The sequence below is a fragment of the Lathamus discolor genome, chromosome 3, assembly GCF_037157495.1.
Source record: "Lathamus discolor isolate bLatDis1 chromosome 3, bLatDis1.hap1, whole genome shotgun sequence".
Taxonomy (NCBI): Eukaryota; Metazoa; Chordata; class Aves; order Psittaciformes; family Psittacidae; genus Lathamus; species Lathamus discolor.
Genome location: NC_088886.1, coordinates 24,130,515 through 24,156,405, shown reverse-complemented (window position 1 = coordinate 24,156,405; position 25,891 = coordinate 24,130,515). Strand labels below are relative to the sequence as shown.

General features: G+C 47.7%; 1 protein-coding gene and 1 long non-coding RNA gene across 4 annotated transcripts in view; one reads left to right on the top strand and one right to left on the bottom strand.

The window, feature by feature from the left end:
* TNR (tenascin R) overlaps positions 1-25,891 on the bottom strand; it is a 78,658-nt gene that overhangs the window by 19,278 nt on the left and 33,489 nt on the right. The window contains exons 2-8 of the mRNA XM_065674146.1: positions 15,133-15,685; positions 11,902-12,378; positions 11,186-11,449; positions 10,258-10,373; positions 6,831-6,981; positions 3,889-4,158; positions 1,917-2,102 (exon numbers count right to left, since the gene is read on the bottom strand). Coding sequence (XP_065530218.1) covers positions 1,917-2,102; positions 3,889-4,158; positions 6,831-6,981; positions 10,258-10,373; positions 11,186-11,449; positions 11,902-12,378; positions 15,133-15,628 — 1,960 coding nt within the window. The 5' untranslated portion in view covers positions 15,629-15,685. The remainder of the gene's footprint in view (positions 1-1,916; positions 2,103-3,888; positions 4,159-6,830; positions 6,982-10,257; positions 10,374-11,185; positions 11,450-11,901; positions 12,379-15,132; positions 15,686-25,891) is intronic.
* Positions 1,134-24,290, top strand: LOC136011784 (uncharacterized). Of its 3 annotated transcripts, XR_010611472.1 has the most exons (4): positions 1,134-1,243; positions 11,082-11,467; positions 12,795-12,835; positions 21,171-24,290. It is a non-coding gene; the product is annotated as an uncharacterized LOC136011784 (long non-coding RNA). The 3 variants fall into 3 exon arrangements; XR_010611473.1 differs by lacking the exon at positions 11,082-11,467; XR_010611474.1 differs by lacking the exons at positions 11,082-11,467; positions 12,795-12,835.

The following is a 25,891-nucleotide window of genomic DNA, read 5'->3' as shown; positions in this document are numbered from 1 at the left end:
AATATCCTGGAAAGGAGAAGAGCCTGAGAGAAGGACAAGATGAGAAAGAGCATATAAAATGATGCCTTTTCCTTCCTAGCTCTTCTGGGTAAAGCAAAATTATGGATATTTCTGTGCAAATGCTGATTTTGAAGAGAGACATATGTGGCAGGGCAAAGCTTGCTGTATTTTTAAGCTTAAATCTTTGATGAGCTCTGCTCAGCACTGTTCCTCACCACTTTTCCTGAAGGCAGATAAAGGCAGCTGAAGGAATCGCTGTTGCTTTGTGCCATTGATCCCACCAGGCCCCAGGAAACCCACCCCAACAGGCTTTGTACCACGTGCAACAAGGCTTCGGTGGACAGCACTACCGCATGGGTAACAGACCTATGGGAGATGCCCGTGTGCCATCCACAACATGGCTATCCTGGCTTTTTTTAAATTATAATTTATATATTTATTTTTTGCCAGCAGAATGTTTTGGTTTTTTTTTTTTTTTGTTATTTTCTGCTATGATTAGATTAAAAAAAAAAAGTTTATTACATGGTACTGTGGGAACTAGAAGCAATGCACTTAGGTGATGATGGAAGCACTATATAAAAATTGCTCACTGCTATCAACTTAAGCCTCTGCATCTCTGGAGCTTGCTTGGGAAAGGTGGGGGGGAGGGGGGGGATATGTTCTTGTAGCTTTGCCTGGGTCTGGCAAAGTCCTGGCAATTTTTTTTATTTTTATTGAGAAAAACGAGAGCCTTCAGGTTGTCACGTCCTCCAAGGCAAGCTCAGGCTCTGCCTTGGGTATCATTGCAGTTTGGGTCACTGGGGTAGTATTGCACCTCTGCCCCAAGGAGGGGGATTTGGCCCATTTTTAATGCTCCTCCTCACCCAGAGAGGCAGTAAATGACCTAGAGGAAAGCTAGCAGGCAACTAGTACTGGGTCTCTGATTTAATTCCACTTCTCCTTGCACGTCCTCATCACAAATGCAGCAGAAACTACCCCTAACATTTTCTTTTTTCCGCATACCACGGTTTTCAAGCTGGCGGCTCTAATTGCTTTCCTGCCCTCCAGCCTTTCTCGTGACTCAGTGCTGCTGTGCCTGTAACTTCGCATTCGACTTTCCCACTGAACTTTCTCCTATAGTTCCGTATGGCAGAGATGCTGGGCTGGGGAGTTCCCAGGAGGGCAGAAAGTCAAAGTGAAAGAACCTGGTGTCCTGCCATACTGAAGAGCTTCAACCCCAAGGAGTGATCTTCTCTCTATGTGGGTAAGTCTTTTTTTTTTGCTCAAAATAGCCACTGGAGCTCCAAATCCAGCAGGCAAACAGTTGTAGTTGAAAAGGAGGAAACCAGATCTCACACGATGATGCAATGTGTTTGGGACTTTCCTCGCAGTAGGAGATGGGTGGTATTTGCAGCCCCTGGTGGCACCCCCTGTGCTGTCTTGAAGGATTTGCTCAAAACCAGCACCCCTGGATTTATGTTTGCTTTGTGCCTGATTTGGAAAAAGGCAGCAAACTAGGCAGCCTGGTTTCCCATCACTACCTATGGGGCCTTGTGCCTGCGGCTTTTTCCCAGCAAGGGAAAAACAGAAGGGTGAAATAATATTTTCCTCTAGATTAGCCTAAAAAGGCTTCCTCTCCCCATTTCTCACTTTGCTTCCTGCCAGCAATATTTAGCACCTGACAGACCCCTGATGCTTGTGCATCACTGGGAGGTACGTCACTTGGAGGTGCATTGCTCAGCTCCCGGATAAGCAGTGCTCAGATCCAGACCCACAGAGGGGAAAATGAGCTTCAGTCCAGGGAAAACCTTCTCTTTATAACTAGCAAACTCCAAAACAGCTTCAAATATATGCCACATAAGGGCAACTGAGCATTGGGATCTCTGCTGCCTTGCTGCTAGAAAGAATCAGGAAAGGAAGAACGGGTGCATGCATACCTGCAAGCGTGGCCCGGGTAGTGGGACCAGTGTCGCGTGGCACCAGGACTTCATGGTAATGCTCCCCGGCCAGGGTGCTGTAGACCACCCTGTAGCTGTGTGCATCAGCCTCACTGTTGTCCCAGGTGAGCTCGAGGCTGGCAGGGGTCCGCAAGCCCACCCTCAGGTTCTTGGGCGCATCGATCTCTGTGCAACACAAGGGAGAGAGGAACCATTTCAATGCTGGGCACTGGGAATGCACCCCATAGCCTTGGCATAGCTAAATGGCAGTTTAGGGGTACCCATGTGTGATGTCCATGAGGTCGCTCTTGCAGTCCTGCTTCCCCAGGTTATGTCACTGCAGAAGGGGCTGGGGGATCTGCTCTCACCTCCTGCTCAGCACAGACTGGGAGATATCACCTATGAGACTAATGTAAGTGCTGGGGCATTCACAGCATCCCTCAGTAAGTTGCTTCAGGAGCTAGTGGCATGTAATTTGAAAAAGAAGAGTGTTTTCCCCCTACACTAGAATAAGGGAAACTGAGGCAGCATGCGTAAGAGAATAGGGGTTCTGTAGCAGTGATTTGTTGGCCTGAACTGCTCTTAGAAGAACCTTGAGCATCTTTACAGGCTTGTTCATGCTCAGGCGCTCCCACAGGGTTTGTTTATTAATGTTGCTGAGGCTGTGCACCACATCTGCTCTGATTTACATGATAACCCTCTCAAGTGAGTGACAGGTTGGTGACAGCAGCTGGGGGGTAATTACTGGTCCTTGATGGACCTGAGTTTAGAGAGGGGAATTTTTTTATGTTGCCTTTTAGAAATAAAACAAGGAAGGCCAACTCAGCAAATCAGTCAGGGTGAATGTCTCATCTGAAATACTTACCTGTAGAGATAGATATGTACACACACAATTCACACACTGCAGTTATTATAGTAGGAGCCTGGTATCCACCAGTAATGTACATGACAAGTAATTTATATACCATAAACCACAGTGAAATACGCTCTTTACCTCCTCCTTTATGGCACGGTAAATTAAACCTGTTAGCTATCTGCAGGCTTAACATTAATTAAAGTTTTACCGACCATTTAGGGAATTCAGAGGAGATATAAAATAAGATAACCACATTTCTGTCTCGGCTGCTTTTAGCCACCGATTCCTTGGGCAAGGAATCTGCCTTGGCTCTCAATGCTGAATGGGAGTGAGCATTGCCTTGAATTCAGACCTGTGCTTCCTGTTTCGGTGCTTTTGAGAATTGCTTGTTTCTCTACGTATGCCATTAAGGGCATAAACGGCTGGATTTTCAAATTTTAGCTTTGGGTTCAAGCTAAGGTGTGGGTCTGAACAGGCCCTGAAGCTGCTGGGAATGTGTCCTAGACAGCAGCAGGTTCAGCCTTGGTGCTGCAGCAGGATGTGGACAAAGAGGGGTTTGGTCAGGGGCTGTCATCTAAAGGTGTGTTATGCAGTTATCTGCCTGGTTTCTGGCATCCGGGATCACCTGGGCAGCCCTAGGGACCATGTTAGAGTCCCTGTGGGTCACAGGCACGAAGATGATCTTTTGCACTGGAGGTTCAGGGACTAAACAGAAATGTAGGCACTAATGGAGGAGTGTCAGAGAGTGGGTTTAGGGTATGTGTTTTAAGGTGAGCCAAATCCTTTCCTCTGCCTTGCTCTGCAGTGGGACTGTGAGAGGGTGCAAGGCACCTGCATTCAGGCATCTCCATTCAGACCTGCACCTTAACCATCATGTTTCCATTGATCTGCTTCCTTCCAGCACTCCAGATTAAACCCCAGCTCACTTGGGCTGTGGGAAAACCATGTACCACTAAATCTCAGACGTAAAAGCACCTCAGTTCAGCTCCAGATATGCAAAACAGCACCATGCTCGTTGCAGGACAGCTCATCTGCAGACCGCAGCAAGCCATCTGCTCATGCTTGCTGGTGGCTTTGAAATTCATGCCAGTTCTCCCACTGGAGCCAGCTAGCTACCTGTGGTGAACTGGGCGAGGGCTGGCTGGCTCTCGTTGGCACCCCGGAGGGCGCTGACAGCGAGGCGGTAGCGGGCGCCGGGGCGCAGGGCCTGCAGGGAGTACTGGCTGAGGGGGGGCTGCAGGCGGAAGGTGGTCCTCCCGCCCTCCCCGTCTGCCAGCCCGTACTTCAGCAGGATGGCGTCCACCTTGGCGCGCGGCGGCGTCCACTCCACAAAGGCCACTGTGTCGGAGACATCCCGCACCAGGATCTGCGTCGGGCCGTCAATGACTGCAGAGGAGGGGGGAAATGGGCACCTGTTATTTTGGGACAGTTGGATGGGGAAAGGTGGCAGCTTTGGAGATGCTGCACTTCAGGGGTGCTTCAATGCCACCTCAGAGTGGTCTGAATTAGCGGTTGGGGTGGCATAAGTAAGAGATAAGAGACACAGCCCCAAGGTACTCGGGGTGGGGGTGGGGGGGGGGGGGGGTGGTTCTGATGGGTTCCTAGTCCCTTGTTCCAGTCTCCCAGTTCTTTTCTTCACTTCAGTGTTGTCTTTCCCGAGCTATGGACACCAGAGCAGAACCCAGCAGCTTTCCCATTGATGCCCATTCCAGCCATAATGCAATTCATGCACTTCTCTCAAGCTGGTTGTTGGCAACAATTCCTCTCTGGCTTTTTCATGTGGCACCTCCTATGATAAAACCTCCTGTGTCTAACTGTGATCCACTTTTTTTGCTCCTGGATAACTGCTTGTGCTTTGTGATGCATTGAAAACCATGCAGTTTTCCCTTGTGCCCAGCTCTTTAAGCCATTCAAACTGCTTTTTATCGATGATCTCCTTTCACTCAATTTACTCTTTTCTGAGCTTTTCCATCACTGGCAAAATTTATCAGCAATGATATTATATCTTTTGAAGGGTGTTGACAATGTGTTAAATAATGTGGGGCCAAAGACTAATCCAAGCATTGAGAACTGAGGAACATCTCTAGAAATGTTCCTGCTTCTGTGCCAGCTCCTGGTTTGTCATTAAGCTGAGGAATCAGCTTGTAAAGCTGTTGATGTCTTAACAGTAGGGAGAGAGAAGAAAATGCAACTGTTCTGGCAAGTCTAACTAGCTGGGTGTGGGGCTATGGAGGGTGTCTTCCAAATCCTCTCAGATAAAGGGTTTTAACTAAATTCATAGTGGCAATCTGCTGGGAGACCATTTTGGACATTTTTACTTTCTTTTGCGGAGAATTGGGCCCTTCCCTCCTCCGCATCCCCCAACACTCGACCTCTGGAAATCACAGGCTTAAGCCCAGGTGATGGAAGGTTTGTGTCCAGTCGGACCTAATGACTGCACAGATGGGCAGATGGGCCAAACCTGGCCATCATTCCTGTACCATGGCAGTGCTGATGCACAGAGCCTGGTGGGCATCCTATTTTATCACTTACATGATCACAAGGTGGGTGAAAAACCCCACTCTGGTTCTGTAATTCAGGCTATACTGTATGCAAGTACATCTAATATACTGTATATATCAAAAAATGACAGTATATATGAAGGATGTGCTGAATACTGCACCTCAGGGTAGGAAGTTCTGGGGGAGGTATGTGTGGGCAGGGGTGGGAAGGACCAAGGGGGGTTAGAAAAAGAGATGTGGGGGAATTGGGGGCAGTGGGGTGAGGTGTGGGGGCAAAACACCAACAAAGAATGTAGGACAGCTTGGCAGTATGGTGTTTAGGTAGGAGCTGGGTGTCCAGCTTGGCCAGGACCAGGTTGTCCAAACTTTGAATCTCCAACTACTTCATGTTGTCCCATCATTTGGGTGATGCTAGGGAGCATCAAGTTCTACTTAGCTGTGCAGCCGTTGCTGCTTGATCCCAGCACAAAGTGTTAAGGCAGAACAAGGGTGATAGGGGAAAAGATATGGGGGTGCTGCAGAGGAAGGCAGACATACCAGCATGGGGATGCCTTCATGAAGCAGAGAGCTGGGAGCCTATCACCCTATCTGTGCTTTCCAGCAAAGATCAACCACTGAGTTTGAAGTACCAGCCTCTCTTATTTTTTGCTGACTTCCTAGCAAAAAGAAGATTTGGGCTTGACCAGGAGATGTCTCTGTTAAGCCATGTCGAGCTGAGTGCGGAGACAAACCGGGAGGAGAGGACTGTGCTGAGGAAGCTCAGACTTGCAGCAAGCTGCTGCTGGTGGAGGAGCCCTCCCTTTGCTCTCACTGTTGCTGGAAATTAGCAGCCTGGAGAGAGCATCACTTCGTTATAACCCTCCAATAGCTATTTAAATGCTGTTTTTGTTTGCAGCAACTTGGATAGAGGTAGATGTCTGCCTGGCTGCAAAGGCAGACTGCAGCAGATCTGGTGTGGAGAGCCTCTTCTCCCCAGTGATCAATGCCCATTGCCATGTCTCCATCAGTGAGGAAAAGACCCAATTGAATTTCCTCTAGCCTGTGGATGGACCAGCGACCCGCCAAATAAATTGGATAGGAAGAGATGTGCTGTTGCTCCTGGCTCCCTGCCCTACTGCCTGATTTGCCTGAATTAGTGGGAGTAGAGGGCATTTAGTGGCAGAAAAGCAGGTGGGAGTTTTAATCTGTAATACACAAATAGGCAATACATTTATGGAGGTATTTCTTGGGGGCATCCAGCCTCCAAAATATGAGATTAGTGAGGAAGAGTGGTTTATCCAGCTATATAATAAAAGCAGACCTGACCCTTTGCTCCCAGCCCCATTAACCTTGCATGGTTTCTGTGCTTACAGCAACTCAGGGAGATTGGGGGGGTGGGGAGAAGGACAAAATACCACATGAAGAAGCCATTGCTGTGATGCACCTGTATCTTGGGCAGTTGGGTGGTGCTAGTTTTATCTCTGTCCATGCAATGCCAGGCTGCTCTCGCTGATGGGACCTTATTTTGGGGACCAAGCCCTGAGCACTGCTATGCTGCCTGGGGCTAGGCTCACTCACGGGTTGAGACGCTGCTGGAGGTGGGAGGGCTCCTGGCTTGTTCCTTCAGGGCCACCACAGTGACGGTGTACTCTTCCCCTGGCTTCAAGCCTGTCTGGTTGAAGGTGGTGACGGTGCTGGGGAGCTGGGCGATCACACCGCCCTCGTTATTCTGCCAGGGAGTGAAAAAAAGTGTTAAAAAAGGAAAGAAGAAAAGGTGTTCAGGGGGGACTGGTGCATGGAGAGGTAGTGCCCCCCATGTTGCATTCTTCCCCACCCAGCTCTGCATCTCCACATTGCATCCTCACCTTGGCACATCCCATCATGGAGGTGCAGAAACCCAAGGTGAAGTCACCCATCGAATGTGAAGCACCTGTGTTGTTGGGCTGAGAAATCCTCAACCATCCCTTCCCACTCACCCCTCGTATTTTGCCATCTGTGTCTCTGTTGTCCTCCAGAAAAGAAAAGATAATCAAACCAAAGCCTAGGCTAGGCTCCTTTTCCCTGCTATTCAGGTGCCAGGAGCCTTCTAGCATATATATATATATATATTTAAGTACATATATATATATATATAAAAGTACATATGTATATATATGCTAGAATATGTTCATATATAGGTATGAAACTGTAATGTCTTTATTTTGTCACCCCCTGCTTTTTAAGTATCTTCATTAAAATCATTATACTTTGTGGTTTTGCTCTGAAAAACTGCAAGGCTTTAAGCAACTGCAAATGTCACCTTTCCTGCCAGTGTTTAGACAAAGGATCTTTTCTTGCTGCTGTCTTCACTAATAACATGCTAAACAAATCTTTGCACATAGCTCTCAATTCATATTCACCTCTTTTCTCATTAAACAGGAAATCTTCCATTCTAGCTATAAATTGCCATCTTACCTTTCCCATTTTTTTTTTTCTAAATTTGTCTTTGCTTCATCTTTTTCCCACCCCATCCCCGGAGCAGGCGGCAGACGGGCAGTCCCCACCTGACCCGGCTTTCAGGGATCGAGAGCATCACAGGCACCATGGAAAGAGAACTGCCATGCAGGAAGGTGTGAGCATCCTCGCAGGGATGCTGAGACCAAATAAGCATCCTCTCATCCAGTTTTCAGGAAGACAGAGCAAGCTCAGTTTTGCTCGTTGAGTTTATCTGTGATGCTGCTGTTATAACTTTGTTGGGTTTAGCCTCTGGGTCTAGCTCCTGGGTTTATCTGGGGCATGGCATTTACCTAAGCAAGCACTACCTCCAGGCAATGAAGGAGACAGCACACCCTGCCTTATTTTAGGAGAAAAGCTGGTGATGGAGGCTCGACAGAGTCCTGTCCTGGTAGCTGGCAGGCAAGAGCTCAACTGTGCCTTTACATAGCAGGATTATGTGCTTGACTAATGGATGCAAAAACTTCAGAGCCCATTGAGCTCCGAGATAAAAATATACCCAATATTTTGTTGTTTTTTTTTTTTTTTACTAAGGCTCAAGGCTTTTATGGAAAATGTGAACCTGCCTCCAAAAGCTGCATCCAGGAACAGCCTTCCTTTTGCACCTTATCTCTTCCTTTACATCCTAATATGTGTGTTTAAGTTTTAAGATTAAAAATAGAAAGGAGGACCAATGGTTTGTATTTTTGTGCTGGCTTGAGAAAAACCTACCAATGATGATGACCCTGCTGGGAGAAGTTTGCTTCTACCCTTGCAATTCCTCACCATAAAATGGATATATCCCCATTTATCTGCTTCAGGGGGATGCTGTTGAGCTTAATTCCTGAGTATCAGTGAAATGTTTGAAAGATAGCTATTTGTTGCTGCCAGAAGCTCTTCCCTGATGTTGCCTTATCATTTTGGCTTTTATCCTGATGGTGAATTAAAATTAGCCTAGGATTTATACCTGCAGTACCTGAACTTTGACTTCCAAAACAATTTACTTGTGGCTGTACCTGAAATTGCACCTAGATGCTTCCAGCCTTTTTGGAAAGGAGAGAATGAGTTATTTAAAGCAATTGGGCCCTTGCTTCCTGCTTTATAATGATACTTTACAGTTAAGAGCATTTAAAACTTTGGGGCCAAGTTTTGCAGTTCTCAGCTGCCCAGAGCTGCCTTCAGCTCCAGCGAGGGTTTTATACAAGTGAAAATGTCATAATTGAGCTCTTAATCAGCATTTCTTTTACTGCTGGGGCTTGAATGCTCTTGTAAAGAGGCTCCATATACAATTGAAGCTATACTTATGGCTAAATGGTGTAGAAATTATGAATACAGATAAAACACTTGATGTACAATTTTTGTTGCCATGCACAGAAAATATGGGATATTTAGGGCAACATTTTCATCCTTTCATCTTTTCTGGCACAATTTCTACCTGTTCATCACTGCAATTAAAATTCCATGGCAGGAATTAGACGTGTGTGGGACTCAGGGGTACTGATGGTTGTTGTCTGAGAACCGGCAGCTGCTTGGTTCAATATAGATGGCTTTGGGTAACTTAACATGCAGAGAGCTGGTGTGAGGAAGAGGAGCAGGAGGAAGGGTCATGGCTCATGAGATGGAAGGGATAAAGAGGGGGTGACAGCAAGAGGTAGCATGGCTGGAAGGTTTATTCATTTATATCAGAAATAATGTGGCCAGCAGGTCCAGGGCAGTGATCATCCCCCTGTACTTGGCACTGTACTTGATATTTGAGGCTGCATCTTGAATACTGCATTCAGTTCTGGGCCCCTCACTACAAAAGATGCATTGAGGTGCTGGAGCAGGTCCAGAGAAGGGCAAAAAAGCTCATGAAAGGTCTGGGGTACAAGTGTGATGAGGAACAGCTGAGGGACCTGGGGTTGTTTAGTTTGAAGAAGAGAAGGCTCAGGGGGAACCTTATCACTCTCTACAACTACCTGAAAGGAGGTTGTAGTGAGGTGGGTGTCAGTCTGTTGTCCCAAGTAATGAGTGATAGGACAAGAGGTAATGGCCTCTAGCTGCACCAGGGGAGGTTTAGATTGGATATTAGGAAAAATTTCTTCCTGAATGGGCGATCAGGCATTGGAACAGGCTGCCCAGGGCAGTGGTAGTATCACCGTACTTGGAAGTGTTCAAAAAATATGTAGATGATTCCCTTCGTGACACGGTTTAGTGGTGGACTTGGGTAAAGGTTGGACTCGATGATCTTAAAAGGTCGTTCCCAACCTAGTTGATTGTATGATTCTATGATTCTATATGCTTGTCTCCCAATTTTATTGTGGAATTTCTTTGAGGACAAGTATGTCTTGACACCAAAGATTACTGGAGAAATGCAAGCTGGCAATTGTGGGTTGAGGTATTTGGGGCTGTCTGATGTGAAGCACAGAGACTTCAAACAGAGGTCAGGTTTCTTGGAGGGGGGTGTGATTGGGAGCTAATTTAAGATCTGCTTGCTTAAAGCTGTTAGGGTGACCGAGTGTACCCTATGATGCCATGTATGTGGTGGCAGTACCTTGGGGATGAAGCTGATCTCCCAGCCGTCAAAGGGGAAAGAGAAGGGCTCCCACTGCACCTCCGCTGTTGTCTCTGTGATGGTCTTGAACTTCAGGCCCTGTGGTGTGGCAAGGTCTGGAAGGGAGCAGGGGGGTGGTGAGCAGAGCAGAATGGGTGTGCAGGTGAGCCTGACCCCACCCTGCTCCCTGTGGCTGTTTTGTTATTTGGGCAAAGAAAACGTGGAACTTTTTGGTAGCCGTTACCAGAGCCCCTTTGTCTCCGCGCTTGGTGGGTTGGAGGGAGAAGAGGGAAATGCCTGGGCTGCTGGACACTGAAGAATCCCACTGCATTACTGTGTGAACAGAGAGAACGATGGGCTTGCAAAAGGGGTGTCTGGATAGTTTGTTTTCCCACTGCCCTCTGTATCTTTGGTTTCCAAGGATCCTTTCTGGAGGTTGCCATTACAGATTGTTACTCCCATTTTCCTCTGTGCATCATGGCCCTGTCAGAACTATGTATCTCCTGATGCACAGCAGCATCCCCTCTAGCACCTATGTCATGAGGATTTGTCATGGGGAACCCACCCAGGAGTGGGAGGAGAATCTATGACTTCTGTGATATATTGCGATATTTTCTATGGGGAAATAAGTGTAATATTTTGGGCCATATAACAAGGGGGCTTCAGTCAGACGATGAAAGTTTCTTCGATTTTTAGTCATTCAGGTTTTCATCCGGACTGAGTCCTCCTGCACAGAATGGACACATTTCCCCCTTTCCTATATCGCTATACAGATATATATGAGGATAAAAGTATACCAAATATTTGGATTTTTTTTTTTAAAGGCTCAAGTTTCTGCTGCTAGAAGGCTTTTATGGAAAATGTGAACCAACTTGAGCATCACCTCCAGTTATCCAGTACCAAGTGAGAAGTGCAGTAGGATACTTACTGGTCACCACCTTGGAGGTAACAGGGATGCTCAGGACATCGCTGATGACTGTGTAGATGCTGATATTGTAGGCAACGCCTGGCTCTAGCTCCGTGATGGTGATGCTGCTCCAGTCCCCAGGCACTCGCTGCTGGAGCTGGGTGCCCCCTGGCCAAGCCGGCTGGTATGAGACGATGTACTCGGTGGCTGCCCGGCTGCTGTCCCACATCAGCTCAATGGAGCTGTCACTGATCCCTGTCACTCGCAGGTTTTCAGGTGGAGCCACTGATAGGAAGGGCAGAGGTAAGGAAAGCATCAGGGTGTGCGTGGCTTATCCTCTCCCCCCACTGTGGATAGATCTGCTGGTGGGACAAGGGCATCGGCTTTGGGCCGGGGGTTACATGCTATCTGTGATTATGTTAACTGCTATAGCAAGGCAAAGGCTCAGAAGAACCTGACCACAACTGGTGTTACACCAAAGGTTTACCACCAGTGCTGGGGTGAACTTCACTGTCTTTTTGCTCACCTCCCAAACTTCTGCCTCTGGTGTCTTTGGGGAAAGGGACAGTGACAGTAGGGAGTCAGTCAAACTGGGGGGCCTGAACAGGTTCTATGTGACACGCTTTGCCAAGTATGGCTTTCTCCCAGGCTTCATGATGCCCATGTAGTGCTGTGGGCATATTGAAGCCCTTGCTCATACATTAGGGTCTGGCTCTCCCCACACATGCCCCCACTACCTGATGAGCAGTCCTGCCCTTCGTAGCCTTCCTCGCAGATGCAGAGACCATCCTGGCAGACCCCACGGTCGCTGCAGGCGTTGGGGCAGTGCAGCCACCCGCAGTCTTCCCCGGCGTAGCCCTCCTGGCAGATGCATGTGCCATTGACGCAGTAGCCCTTCCCTGAGCAGTCATGGGGGCACCGCAGCTGGGAGCAATCCTCCCCGGTGAAACCCTCCTCACAGATGCACTCGCCATCCACGCAGAGCCCATGGGAGCCACAGCCGCTGGGGCAGCGGAGCTGGGAGCAGTCCTCACCACCATAGTCATTGTCGCAGATGCACTGGCCCTCCAGGCAGACACCGCGGCTGGAGCAGCCCCGGGGGCAGTGGGGCTCAGAGCAGTTGCTGCCCGCCCAGCCCTCCATGCACACGCAGCTGCAGGACTCCAGGCTGAAGTTCCCATGGCCGCTGCACTGTGGGGTGTAATCCAGCTGCCCTGCAAGGATGCAGGACCAAGGGTCAGAGCCTCCCACATCAGCCCATTGATGGGCTGTGGGGAAGGGAGAAAAGGTGTGGGGCAAACAGGGGATGGTCCTTCTTTTGGTTGAGCATGCTCAGCTCTGGGGAGCCTGTGGCTGACGGAGGCAGAATTGGTGGTATGTGCTCATGGATGGGTTGGGTGGGTGTCCAGGAGTTTATTTATCCCCTTGGGAATACTGGCCTCCATAGCTATGGGTGCCATCAGCCTTGCTGGAGAGCAAGTACTCCCTTTGGTTCCCATCAACTGGCTCAATACTCAGTTGATGGAAACCTCCCTAGACCTCTTAGTGGGAGAAAGCCCTCCTTGGCCAAGTCGTCTACACCAGCCGTGATTCCTGTTGTCTCCTCTCCACCCACTGTTCCTTTCTACAGGTGAGAGATCCCTGTCTGCTCACTCCTCCTACAAGAAGCAGGTATGTACCCAAAGACATCATCTTCGCACCTATCTTGGTGAGCCTGATTAAGATGGAGCTGTTGGCTTTGTAAAAAAGTATCAGGGTTTGGGTGTACTGGGCATGTGGGAAAGTGAGGAAAGAACACGTCCACCACAGCCAAGTGGACACTCTAGGGTGAGGAGGGATGCCCAGGGATGAAGGCACCAGTCACTGTGACATTGCCAGTTCCCCCCGTTATGCCCTGTAACATGGAGCTATTGCTCCAGCTTAGGGTTTATCCCAGCCAGGCTAAGGTTTCTTTGCGATTTTTTACTGCTTTTCTTCCTTGTGTGAACTGAGGATGAACAGAAACATTTTCTGTGCTTCCTTGACCCTTGGGAAACCTCTGTACCATGAAGACCTGAAGCTGCATGACTCTGTCCCCTAAGTAAGTTTTCCATCCTAGCTGAGCTACCTGAACATCATTTCCTATGGGGTGTGTGATTGTGTGTGTGTGTACAGCAGATGCCCATGTGAAAGGATTTCAGTTATATGCTCTGCTAGACAGATCCATTTGGGTTACTTTGCAGGATGCTTCCCATCTAAACTACAAATACTGAGAATGACAATCAGGATCTCATCATATCTCAGCCTCTAGTTAAGTTATCAAAAGAGGATCATAGAATCATAGAATCATAGAATAGTTAGGGTTGGAAAGGACCTCAAGATCATCTAGTTCCAACCCCCCTGCCATGGACAGGGACACCTCACACTAAACCATCCCACACAAGGCTTCATCCAACCTGGCCTTGAACACCGCCAGGGATTGAGCACTCACAACCTCCCTGGGCAACACATTCCAGTGTCTCACCACCCTAACAGGAAAGAATTTCCTCCTTATATCCAATTTAAACTTCCCCTGTTTAATTTTAAACCCATTACCCCGTTCCCCCTCGTCCTGTCACTACAGTCCCTGATGAAGAGTCCCTCCCCAGCATCCCTATAGGCTCCCTTCAAGTACTGGAAGGCTGCTATGAGGTCTCCATGCAGCCTTCTCTTCTGCAGGCTGAACAGCCCCAACTTCCTCAGCCTATCTTCATACAGGAGGTGCTCCAGTCCCCTGATCATCCTCGTGGCCCTCCTCTGGACTTGTTCCAGCAGTTCCATGTCCTTTTCATGTTGAGGACACCAGAACTGCACACAATACTCCAAGGGAGGTCTCACGGGAGGGTAGGATGCTTGTAAATGTGTCGGAAGAGAGCAGCTTTCCTTGGGGAAATGCCTCTGGTGGTGGGGTAGGGATTCTGGTCTCCTTTGCAGTGCAGCAAATTGAAAGCAACTCTGGTAAAAATAAATTACTCCAGTTTTAGCTCAGCACATCTGTGTTCGGAGTGGAGACTCCACCAAGTGATGAATATTTAATGGTACTATCTGTATATGCTGCAAGTAACCCAAATAGGCTCATCAGAGTTACAAATAAATATCTTTAAACTAGGTTTTCCCCTGTTTTCTATGTGATTTTACCAAACCCTCTTACTGATCTTCCCAAGACATAAGGAAAACCACCAGGATACTGGCTCCTGCCCTATTGAAATGCAGCCTCTAGCTCGAACCTTTCCTAACCCACCTCATTTCAACTGCATTCTGCTTCCCTGTCTCTGAGGAATGGCCGTGGTGAAATGAGGGGATGTCTTTGATGGAGTACCCCTAATGGGGGCTCTTGAAGAGCTTCACAAACTGCACGTTTTTATTCACTTAAAGTATCCTGTTGATGGTTTTGTGCCTTTGTTACAAATTCTGTTTGCATCTTTCAAGGCAACAGAAGTTATTCTCCAATTTATTTATTTATTTATTCATTTAAGCTCAGCTTTTCATATGCATTCACTCCTACAGAGAAGATGAAGGGGTTTATTGATGGCTCTTGGAGTGTTGCCTTCAGCTGCGAGACAGCTTAGGAGAGTATCAGCTATGTCTCTCCTCCCTGTCCCACGAGCAGTGGCAGATCTAACATCATTGTAAGGACTGCAGGGTAGGGAGATCACCCTGTTCACCCCTTACCAGTTGTAATTTTATCTGTAACGGGGCTTTAGCTCTAGCTGTGGGGTTTCTGCAGCAAGCAGGGCATGGGGGCTCAAGTGACCAAATCCCTCCTGGGGTTTTTCCTGCCTTGGAGGCCCTAAATTGAGCTTTCCCCTAAAGCCACAGCCACATTATAGGTAAATACAGATTTTTCTCTGTTGCCAGTCTACGTGGCATTACCAGTTTTGTATTTATTTCTCCTGCCTTTCACTTGATCCCTCAGTCCCCAGCAAGAGCTAACAGGATGGCAGTACTACCTGTGGCTGCATTTTCTTGGCAGCAATTGGAGTTGCATTGGTCCCGGAGCATGGACACCTCCCTCTCCAGCATCTCAATCCTGCTCAGCAGCTCCTGCAGGGACGGGAGGGAGGTGGAGCACTTGCAGGCCTGCTTGGGCAAGTTTATCCTGTGGGTGAAGGTGACCTGGCTCTCGCTGTCAGAGGTCTGCTCCGCGTATTCCGCCAGCTGGTCATCTTCTGAACTCACCTCCTCAGCTGACGACTTGAACATGGACGAGCAGCAGCTGTCCAGGGGGACATTGATGTTGTAGATGTGGTGGAAGACCATGGGCTGTTCTTTGATGGGTGGGCTGCAGTTGGACAAGCTACCCTTCTCATCCACTGCTGGCCTCTCGGCTGGCTCTGTTGTCACCTCCAGCCGGCACTCAAAAGGCTTGAAGACAGCACCCAGAAGAAGCAAGTTAAAGCTGATGAGCACATTCCTCAGGACTGGGTTTTCACTGTCAGTCCCCATTTTCTTGGGGAAAAGAGCCTTCTAAGCCAGCCTTGCTCAGCCAAGTGTGGGGAGGACCTGGAAAAACAGAAGAAAGAGCATGGTTGGTATTAATGCTGAAACTGTGCTCAGTGTAGAGAGGTAAGTCCTTCAGGGCAAAGTCATCCAGAGAGATGTGGGACCAACTTGACAGACTCACAGTTCTGCTGATTTTGGTGGAACCTAGCTCAGCCCTGAGTGGAGCCCGTATCTGGCAGGGAGACCCTGCCGTAGCCCTTGTACAGTGACAGAGGCAGATTCTTGTTGTTTGGTTGTCTGTTTGGTTTTGGTTTGTTTGGTTTTGGGTTTTTTTTTTCATGTTTCTTCTTTTTTTTTAAGGAAGCAGTTAATCTGGTACTAACAAAGGACCAAATACCTGTGTTTTCAGCAAAACCACACCATATGGGATCTAGTTTAAGAGCAACATCAGTATGACGTGTAAGGTTTAATGCATGGGTGATGGTGAAACATCCCTGTGCTCTCCTTCTGTTGTCTCCTGTGCCCCAGGATCTTCACCCAAGGTTGCTAAGCTTCCTTCAATAGCTATAGGAAGAGCAGCCTTGATTTTGAACACTTTTAAATTACACCAGGCAGGCTCCAGCTTGTTCAGGCCAATGCTCTGAGCAGGCAAATCCCTCCTGTTAAAGTGACTTCACCCCCCATGAGTGCTCTGGATTATGAGTTAATCTTGCCTTGATCTGGAACAACACAACTTCTCATTCCGGTATTGATTGCGAGACCCTGGGTGGCAATCCAGCCTCAGAGGATCACATGTATCTTCAGTCTAAAATCACTGGTGCCAGCCTAGTTGCTCCGGGAATGGATTCACCCCCATTACTCATTGGAATTGTTGTCTGCTGACCAATACTTAAATCCAACTGGTTTGCCATGAGGAATCACTGCATGGTCCATCAGAAGATGGTGTTAACAGGCAGGTGAGGCCGTGTCTGCAACGTCATTGCGCTCAGTGATAATCTTTGCCTTGTGTTTTCTTTGCAGGATATAGTTTATATCCAGGCCATGTAGGATTGCTGGAGTGTGGCTCCTGTGCTGTGAGTAAGGGCTCTCAGCTGAGCCCTAGCACTGCTTCAGGTTCAGGACAGTTAATTAGAGATTTCCATCCGATAGCTGCAAATGATCAATTGGATTTCTTGCACCATTTCAAAGGGGAATGTAAATTGCTGTGTTTGCTGCTCCCTACATTCTGGGTTTGTAGAACCTGGACTGGTGAATGCTGGAGATGCGCTTCGTGGTTCTTTCTGCACCAGTAGTGCAAAAGATGCAGCAGGCACATTAAATCTGGTAAACAGGCTCTTTACAGTGCTGGTAAAAACTGCAAAGAGCTGAGGACCTTCTCGCTGCATCACCAGAACTTTCACCAAAGTTCTAAGAAGTTGCAGGGTTAAGGCGTTATTCAGATTCAAGACATGGCTTTTGCAGTGTCCAGCTTTAATTCATGATAACTTTAATAACTCTGTATTTAGACTCCGAGAGGTCTTAGCCATTCATGTCAGAATGAAGACTAGAAATCAGCATGTGGGACTACATGGGTTAAGAAGGAATTAAAACCTCAAGGACTTAAAAACCTCAGGTGCTGGGGTGACCCATTTGCATGGAACCTGCCTTGAAAGGCCACTACATGGGGAGGTGCAAATTGCCATATCTGTCAGTTACAGTGTGATCCTTCTGCTGGGATATTTGGTGGCAAAAGGAGGTGGGACATCAACCTGGTCTGACTCAGCTGCCTATCACAGTAGCTCTGATACCAGTTCCTGAAACTGGGAAATAGAGGTGCAAAGGAGTGTTAGGTTCAGTGTTTCCAAAAAGACGCTCAGAGCCAAATTGCCAAAACGGCATTAGATTTCACAGCTGACTCACACTACTGGACACTGGCCATGATGGGCATGAAGTACAGGATGGTGGGGATGAGGGGATGATATCCTGATGGCTTTTGGTGGATGCTTCCATCCTATTCCTGTGGGGTCTTCTCCAAGCCATAGGAACTAGCCTTGCAGGGCAGGTTCAGTACTCCAGCAGTTCAGGTGTTTTAGTGGGGAGGAAGGAGAGGATGGCAGTGTGATATTCAGGTGTGATATACAGCTGAGCCATGCTTGGGGCCACTCAGCACTTCTGACATTGCTGGTATCTTCCATTACCATAATCTTAAGCAATTGCTCTTCCTTACTTCTAATGACTCTCCTAGTCTGGAGTTCCTCCCCAGGGAACAGCTGTGCCTCCCCCCTTTCCCTGCTGCTGAATGAAAATATTTGTTTACTGATTCCTTTCCCACAATACCACACTACTCCAGAAAATATCACTATTCAGCTGCCTCACAGCGTTTGCAGGGTTATTATCCCGTATTACTGCAATGTTTCTGCTACCCTTTTCTTCTCTGCTCCCTGCTTAATTCTTCCTTCTCATGAGCAGGCACCTGGGACTCCTTTGGTAGACTCTCTTTTATTCCCGGGTTGTAAGAAAAGCAAGAAAAATGGAAATAACTCCGTCACCTTAGCGCCTGTGGTAGCTCTGACTGTGCCCACAGAAGACAGAAAGAAGGAGGGCACAGGAGATGACAGAGAGGTGTGATTAATTCTCTATAAGTAGTGATTTGGGGCTGCACTCTCAGACTTCATCACCTCCGTCCCCGATCCTTCTTTGCTTTACGGGCTCTCCAGAGGCTTCTGGGTGGCCCAGCTGACCCATGGAGGGACTTCTTGTCCCTGTGTAATGGGGTAGCTGTGACTGGGAAAGGCACAAGGACTGATTAGCACTGACTGCCTTTGACTTGTCAGTGTTTGAGGCTAACTACCCGCTCCTTGGCCTCTCACTTGGCTTTTATGTGTGTGCTCAGAGTAGAAGTAATTGTGGCTATGAGCCAGCTGCACTGAGCTGGGCCAGAGCTTCAAAGCAAGCATCCTTGCAGGATTACATGAGCAGCTTAGACATGGCTATATGAAATCCTTCCCCTCCCTGCTCCAGCATGGTTCAATAGAAACACCAGAGCCTGTTTCTGAGCACAGCTGGAGCCAAAGGATGGGGAGAAAAAGCCTCCAGGTGGATGCAGGAATGAGGGAGTGGGAGACAGGCCAGTGGCTAAAGTGGATAAACATGCCAGAGATTGCTCACAAACGACAGCAATCAGGTCGGGTAGTTAACAACTCTCTAACCCATGGACTGAAAGCATTCATTTGCCAGTTAGAAACCAGCAGGCTCATTAATCTGAATCTCTTTCTTGGTATATTCATCACAGTGGACACTGGAAGGATACTGCCCGGCTCTCATTTCTGAGTGGCACATCATGGTATTCCCCTCCAGCACCCTTCAACATGGTGGCCTTGGGTGGGGGGTGATGCTGTGGGGGCAGTGGCATTGCTGTGGCATGGTGCAAAGGGAGCTTTCACTTTATTATTGTTATTAGAAACAGGATCATGGAAGCAAAAAAAAGAAAGAAGAAGTAATCCTGCATTGATTAGGTGCTGGATCAGGCTTAATTGTGAGACAAGGGGACACAAAATCACAAAATGGAATATATAAACCTTTAGAATCAGTTTTAAGTAATGTTAAGTTTGATGGCTTTGTAACAGTAGCAATGGAAAATTCCTCGAATTTTCTCTGAATCAACAGCCACCGGATGGGCTCTTCACTGTGAAATGGTGAAAAGTCACCCTGTTCTGCCTGTCCCCAGCTCAAACCAGGCTGGTTCAATAGAAACATCAAGGTTCTGCAGGGCAGGAGGATGTTTCTTGGTGTCCTCCAACCCACAGCAGACCATTTGAGCTGTACATCCCTATTAGTTCTCGACATCTTCCTGGAGGCTTGGACTGACAGCTCTGAAGCCCTGCCAAATTTGTCAATGCATTCCCAGGGCCTGTCATCTCCATTCCCTATCTGGTTCTGCTTTGTCTCCTGCTCTTCCTGTCAGTGATTTTCTTTTCCCTAAAGATCCCACCACCATGAGCTCATCCAGGATGGGTTAGTGCAGTGATTTTGCTGACAGAGCTCCAGGGCTGCATACATGATCTGACAGCTTGAGGCTTGTCTGCCAGGGAAGAGAAGTTGCATTATCTTTCCTGTGTCAGCTTCCTTGTTCTCCTGTCCTCATGGTACTTCCCAGCCCAGCTGATGCTACCCATGGGCAGCAATAGAACCATTAGAAACCATTGCCTGAGTGAACAGATCCAGGACTATATCAGTTTTTTTCCTTGTACAAGGAAGAAGAGGCAAATTTCTGTGGTCATTTCATGTATAAAATTAGTTGGATTAGGGCAAATTTATCTGGGGTGCTTTTTAGTCTTCTTTAAAATTTTGCCTTCATTGTCACCAAATTCAAATGAAACTCCAAGCTAGTGGTGTTCTCAGGGCTTGGGTCCATCCATCCCTGGTAGTGGCTTTGGAAGAACTCACAGACAGGGTGGTAAAGGAAGGTTTGAGCCTGGAACTTTCCCAGCATCTGATGGTGATGTCTTCTTCACTTTCCATCAGGCTGGAGCAATGCCTCCTCATTCGCTTGCACCCGCACAGGACAGTTGATCTCCAGTTGCCTCTGGCACAGCACAAGCTGGGGCTGCTGCGTTATTTTATCAGATTGGGTTTTCCTTGGTTTGATTTGCCCTTTTTTTGTTTTACTTTTCTTCCCTTTAGTTCCCCAGAAACACAAGCGTTTGAATTAAAGTTTTAATCAAAGAGTTATTGAAGTTAATTATGAAGTTTGGCAGGCACTGAGCTCTCAGCTCCAAAGCATTTCAACTTTGGGGAGCTGTGAAAGAATCGATCTGCTGCAATTTCTGTATGGTGCTCAATAAAACACGCACACAATATAAAACTGAGAAAAATATTTGAGGGCTTTTGCTAAACGTATACCACAGCAAAGCACTCTCTTTCCCTCACGAATGCCCTCTTTCCATTGGGATTGTGTCTTATGGGCTAGCGAAGGAGGAAACAGAAAACACATACTAAATTCACAGTGCATTCAAACTAATTATATCTTTTCAGCTATTTTTATATTTTGCTGATGGGCTGTATATGTGTGAGCGGCTCAGTGCTAGGAATGCGAAAGGGAACCTGTGTGTGGTGATGCTTGGAGCAGCTGTGCTGAGAAGTCATTAATGGTATGGGGGTGGTTTGGGGGTGAGGGGGTCAGCATCACCCCAAGATACAGTGCCGTGTGCCCCAGCAGCATCTGCAGCCCCTGTTTTATTGAACACAGCACATGAAAACTATGCTTCAGGGCCTGCTGTGGGACAGGCGCAGGGACATCAGCTCTGCACAATGGGGATGATGCCAGCAGTTTTATTTCTAGCATTTTGTAGAAATAATTTAATGTTTGGATGGTCCAATGATATTTGTATTTTCATGCTAGTTTTGGGGAATTGCTTTGTGTATTTTGAAGTGACTAAAAATGTGAAAATAAAGTGAACATTCTGTTTTGGGTGAGAAACTTTTTAATCTACCCAGGGCACATAGAGATATATGTGTATATACATATTAATATGAATTTATTTCATTCTCTTTTCTTGAACACTAGATAAACCACAAGCCCTGATTTTTGGTGCAGATAACAGACTGGAAAATCAGATCTATGTGGAATTTTGACTGGCAGTCATCCTTAATGCGAACCAACAAACCACCAAGAAACAGAGCTTGCTGCCGCTTCCTCAGCACTGCCGGAGCAGCAGATATTAGCTAACACCCAGCGGTCCCCAAGCCATGTCAGGGGTGGCTGATTTGAGCTGTGGTGTGTTCTCTGCTGGAGCCTGGCTGGCAGGAGCCAGACCCCCAGAACGGATTTGCTTGGGACTGCTGCTAACAGTGGGAGTGAGGCCGGGATGTGCTGTGTGAAGCAGGCGTGAAGCCTCCAAGCGTATTATTTGGGCTTTTATGATGAAAAGTGTGTTGGAGGTTTTCCATAAGTAAAAAAAAACCACCTGATGGATGATTCTCAAGTCTCCCAAAACCACCCTGGAGATACGCAAGTACTCAGTGCAGATGGTGCCTGCTCCATGCTACAGCAAAATGCAGCCTGTGCAGCTTTCATCTCGCTTTGCTGGACTCATAGGAAAGGAAACTCTGCTCTGTGGTGTCCCTGGTCATATTCCCAGCCATATGCTCTCCATTCCAAGGTGACCACACAGCTGGGAAACTGAGGTGGATGGAAAGCTCTGAAGCCCAACACTGATTTTTTTAGACCTCCTGAAAGGCTGCAGTAGCTGCAGCACTCGCTGCCACTAAGCAGCTCTCAGCAAGGGAATGGTGTTCCCCTAGCTGACTAATTATATATTTAAGGATGAAATACTTTGACACTTTTACCAGTCTTCCCTAACTATACGTGGAAGAAGAAATCTATAGTTCCTCCAACTGACTGCAAATGCTACCAGCTTAATAATTCATGCACGACTCTGCAGCCTATATTATATCTTGCTGTCATTACATATTCTTTTATTGAATTGTCATGGCATGTATCAATAGCCTCTATAAGCTCCCACAGGAAAGCAGGCAATAGGTTAGTGCAAAGGTTTTAGGGAGAATCTCCTTTCATTTTCCCATCAACAGGTAAAGTCCGGATCCAGTGTGGCTGGCTTCATACCATGAAGCTCCCTCCTGCCAGCTTCCTTGCAAAGCCTGGGAAGTCACTGAGATAAGCTTCATTTTTGCAAGGCTGAGGGCTCTAATCCAAGCCCATCACAACATTTTACTAAGCAAATTGCGGTCTTGACCATCTTAATTTATATATATACATACAGGCAGGCATCTCTGATTCCAATATAAAGACCCATGGCGTCCAAAGTCCTGCAGGAGGGTGACCTGCTCCCTTCTGGGTCCGTATGTGACACACTGGTCCAGCAGTGCCTGAAATCCCAGATCCTAATGGGAGTTGCTTGCTGCTAAAAACGAGCTCTTCCACACCTACTTATGAGGCTGGACGTGTTTTTTGAGTTGTACCAAGGAAGTATTTTGTAGCCCGGCACTTTGAGCACTAAGATTTGATGTCTAGTTGAGATGGCCTTGGCTGCCCTGCTGCTGGGACAGCCCCATGCCTTGGGGCTGCCTGCCTGTGAAAAGTCATCAAGCCCTGCACTTCACACCATATATATTTATTCACACTCAGTTATGAAATTAATCTCCTCTCAGTGGACCTCTATGTTGCAGAAAGGTTTATTATATTCTTATGCAGCATCTCTGGGAGTTAAAGCAGTTTTACCAGGGAGAGCCTGGCAGCAGAGACTCCTACGGCTGTTCTTCCCTGCATCACCACTTGCCCATGATGATGCTCCTGGGGGCACTGCTCCTGCTCCAGGCCTGGGGAGAGATTAAATTTCCAAAGAAAAACACTGGGACAGGGACAGGCCTTTCCAAGATGCTGCCTTCCGCTGCTAAAGCTGTGCACCACGTTTCTGAGCCCCATGAAGCCTGCTCTGTCTGCCCCAGTGGCTCCTGGAGCTCCACCGGAGATGTTCAGAAGCCATAAAGGAGGAATTAACCATAATTATGGAGCATTGCAGGGCATAAACACCCTCTAAATCCAATTTAATTATGTTGTAGTACTTAATTACATAGCAACTGGAATTAAGCACAAAACCAAATATGATTTGTTTTATCTTCAGTGGAGCACCAGTAATTTATTTTGGAGGGTAACATAGCACCCAGGTGAATGTGGGCATGGTGTGTTCCCCACATGCACAGTACTCCAGAGGTGCTGCTGCCTAGGACAGTCAAACCTTCCTTCTTCTCTCTATTCAACAGCCATGGCTTTGCCACCCCTTCCCATTACCCCCTCAGCCACATTCCCCTCTTTCTGTCATGAGAGCCTCCATGGTTAATTCACATCAACTCAATTGTGCTGTGAACCTACAGCCCATAACTAGCTGGTGAGATCTGAATCACTCTCAGTCACGGGCATAAGGGTTTTTTTCAGCATTTACTCCCAATACATAGCTTAGGCGCTGGCAGCGAGTCCTCATGATCATCTAGCTGATGCTTGGCTATCATGTTGCATTAGAGTCTATGAGTCAGCCTGGACCCCCTCAAGGCTTAGCCAAAGCTAATGCAAATGACCCAGTTTGGGATGATGCTTCACCACAAAAACACCACCACCAGCGCAGATTGAGCACGTGGCTTGATGAAGTGTGCAATGAAATGCAAAATCACGCGGAGGAAACGGGATGTGCTGCAACTTCTAATCACTGTGTGCTGCCAGTGTCACCACATTTAAATGGATAACAGAGCTGTGGACCAGGAGAGGAGAATCTATGCTGTTATGGCTTTTTTTTTTTAATGTAATTAGGAGATCGCAGCATTTTTCTCTGGGAATCCTGAGCAGGAGCACTCAAGAACTTGGTTTGCTTTTAATAAAAGCAAACGCACCTGCTGAAGTCAAATGAGCACAGTTTTTTTAACTTGCTTTTTGGTTTGCCTAGTCATTTATACCCTGACCCAAAGGCGGGGGAATGGAAAAGAAATGCTCATCTGGTGTGTTTTTGCATTAGTTTTCACCCTGTGCATGTGTTTTTACACCACAGAGATGAGGCAGAGCTGATGTGACCAGGGTTGTGCATGCTGCGGCTTTCCCCCACCTGCTTTATAACACCTCATACTGGAAAAAGAAATTCAGATTTTCCTTCCTTTTTAATATATTGCTCAAACTAAACCATGCGTTACGGCTGATTTACATGTATATGCAACCTGGCAGGTTTGAACCCAATAACTGATATTTTCTACTTGCCTTCCTATTGTAATTTCCACCTGAACATTTGGAGCAGCAGCAACTTGTGCAATAGATTTTAGGCTGGAGCAAAGCTGCTGCGGTGGAGCTGGCTGTTGCTACAGGGTGTTTTTTCTTGGGCAAAGCTTGTCCCAGGTCCCTCCTGGGACCTCTTCAGGAGGGGAACAGCCTTGTGGCAGTGACCACAAGGAGCCTGCAAATGTTTTCTATTATCTCCTATTGAAAAAACAGATGAAGAGAGCATGAGCAAGCTGGAGCAGAGCAATGAATTGTAGTCCTGCTGCAGAGACTTCATTTGATAAATAATGTGTACAGAGTTTGCAGTAATAACCACTTTTTTCTGACCCAGGCACCTGGGCTGGGGTTGACACATCCTGGATGTATTCCTCCTTCTGGGTGGTGAACAGGATGGCATGCATTTGTTCCCCCTGTGTGGAAGGCAGGGCAGGCTCTGTTGTGTCAGATAGGTTAATCTGGGGCTTTTCTCACTTCCAATGAGCCACACCTGTGTATAGAGGGAGGTGGCATTTCCAGGTGCTGCAGGAGGAAAGAGATGTACTGGGGGTGCAGTGTGTAGGAATTCTCATGAGGTTAGCACGTGCCATGGACATATAGGTGAGACCTATAGAATCATAGAATCATAGAACAGTTAGGGCTGGAAAGGACCTCAAGATCATCTAGTTCCAACCCCCCTGCCATGGACAGGAACACCTCACACTAAACCATCCCACCCAAGGCTTCATCCAACCTGGGTTTGAACTCTGCCAGGGATGGAGCACTCACAACCTCCCTGGGCAACACATTCCAGTGTCTCACCACCCTCACAGTAAAGAACTTCTCCTTATATCCCATCTAAACTTCCCCTGTTTAATTTTAAACCCATTACCCCTTGTCCTGTCACTACAGTCCCTGACGAAGAGTCCCTCCCCAGCATCCCTATAGGCCCCCTTCAAGTACTGGAAGGCTGCTATGAGGTCCCCACGCAGCCTTCTCTTCTCCAGGCTGAACAGCCCCAACTTCCTCAGCCTATCTTCATATGGGAGGTGCTCCAGTCCCCTGATCATCCTCGTGGCCCTCCTCTGGACTTGTTCCAACAGTTCCATGTCCTTTTTATGTTGAGGACACCAGAACTGCATACAGTACTCCAGGTGAGGTCTCACAAGAGCAGAATAGAGGGGCCTGGGTCTGCACATGGATGCCATCTGCCACAGTACCAGAAACTGTACTCTGAACTGCCATCTGCCCCAGTCCAGCCCAGTGCGAGAAATGTGGCTTCCCCATTCCAGGATCATGTCCCTCATCCCTCCGCTGGTTTTTTGGATTCCAGCATGCTTCTCAAAGAGCATGTGGCATTGCCCACAGATGGGCTCCCCCAGGAAATACAAGACTTTGGAGATTACGAGATTCATCTGCCCTGGTTATCCCCACACAGCACTGAGAGCAAGGATTTCCCTTTGCAGTACCATGTTGCTGTTACAACAGTGTGAAGCAAGGTGGTTGCATTGCCTCCCCTCCCCTATTTGCCA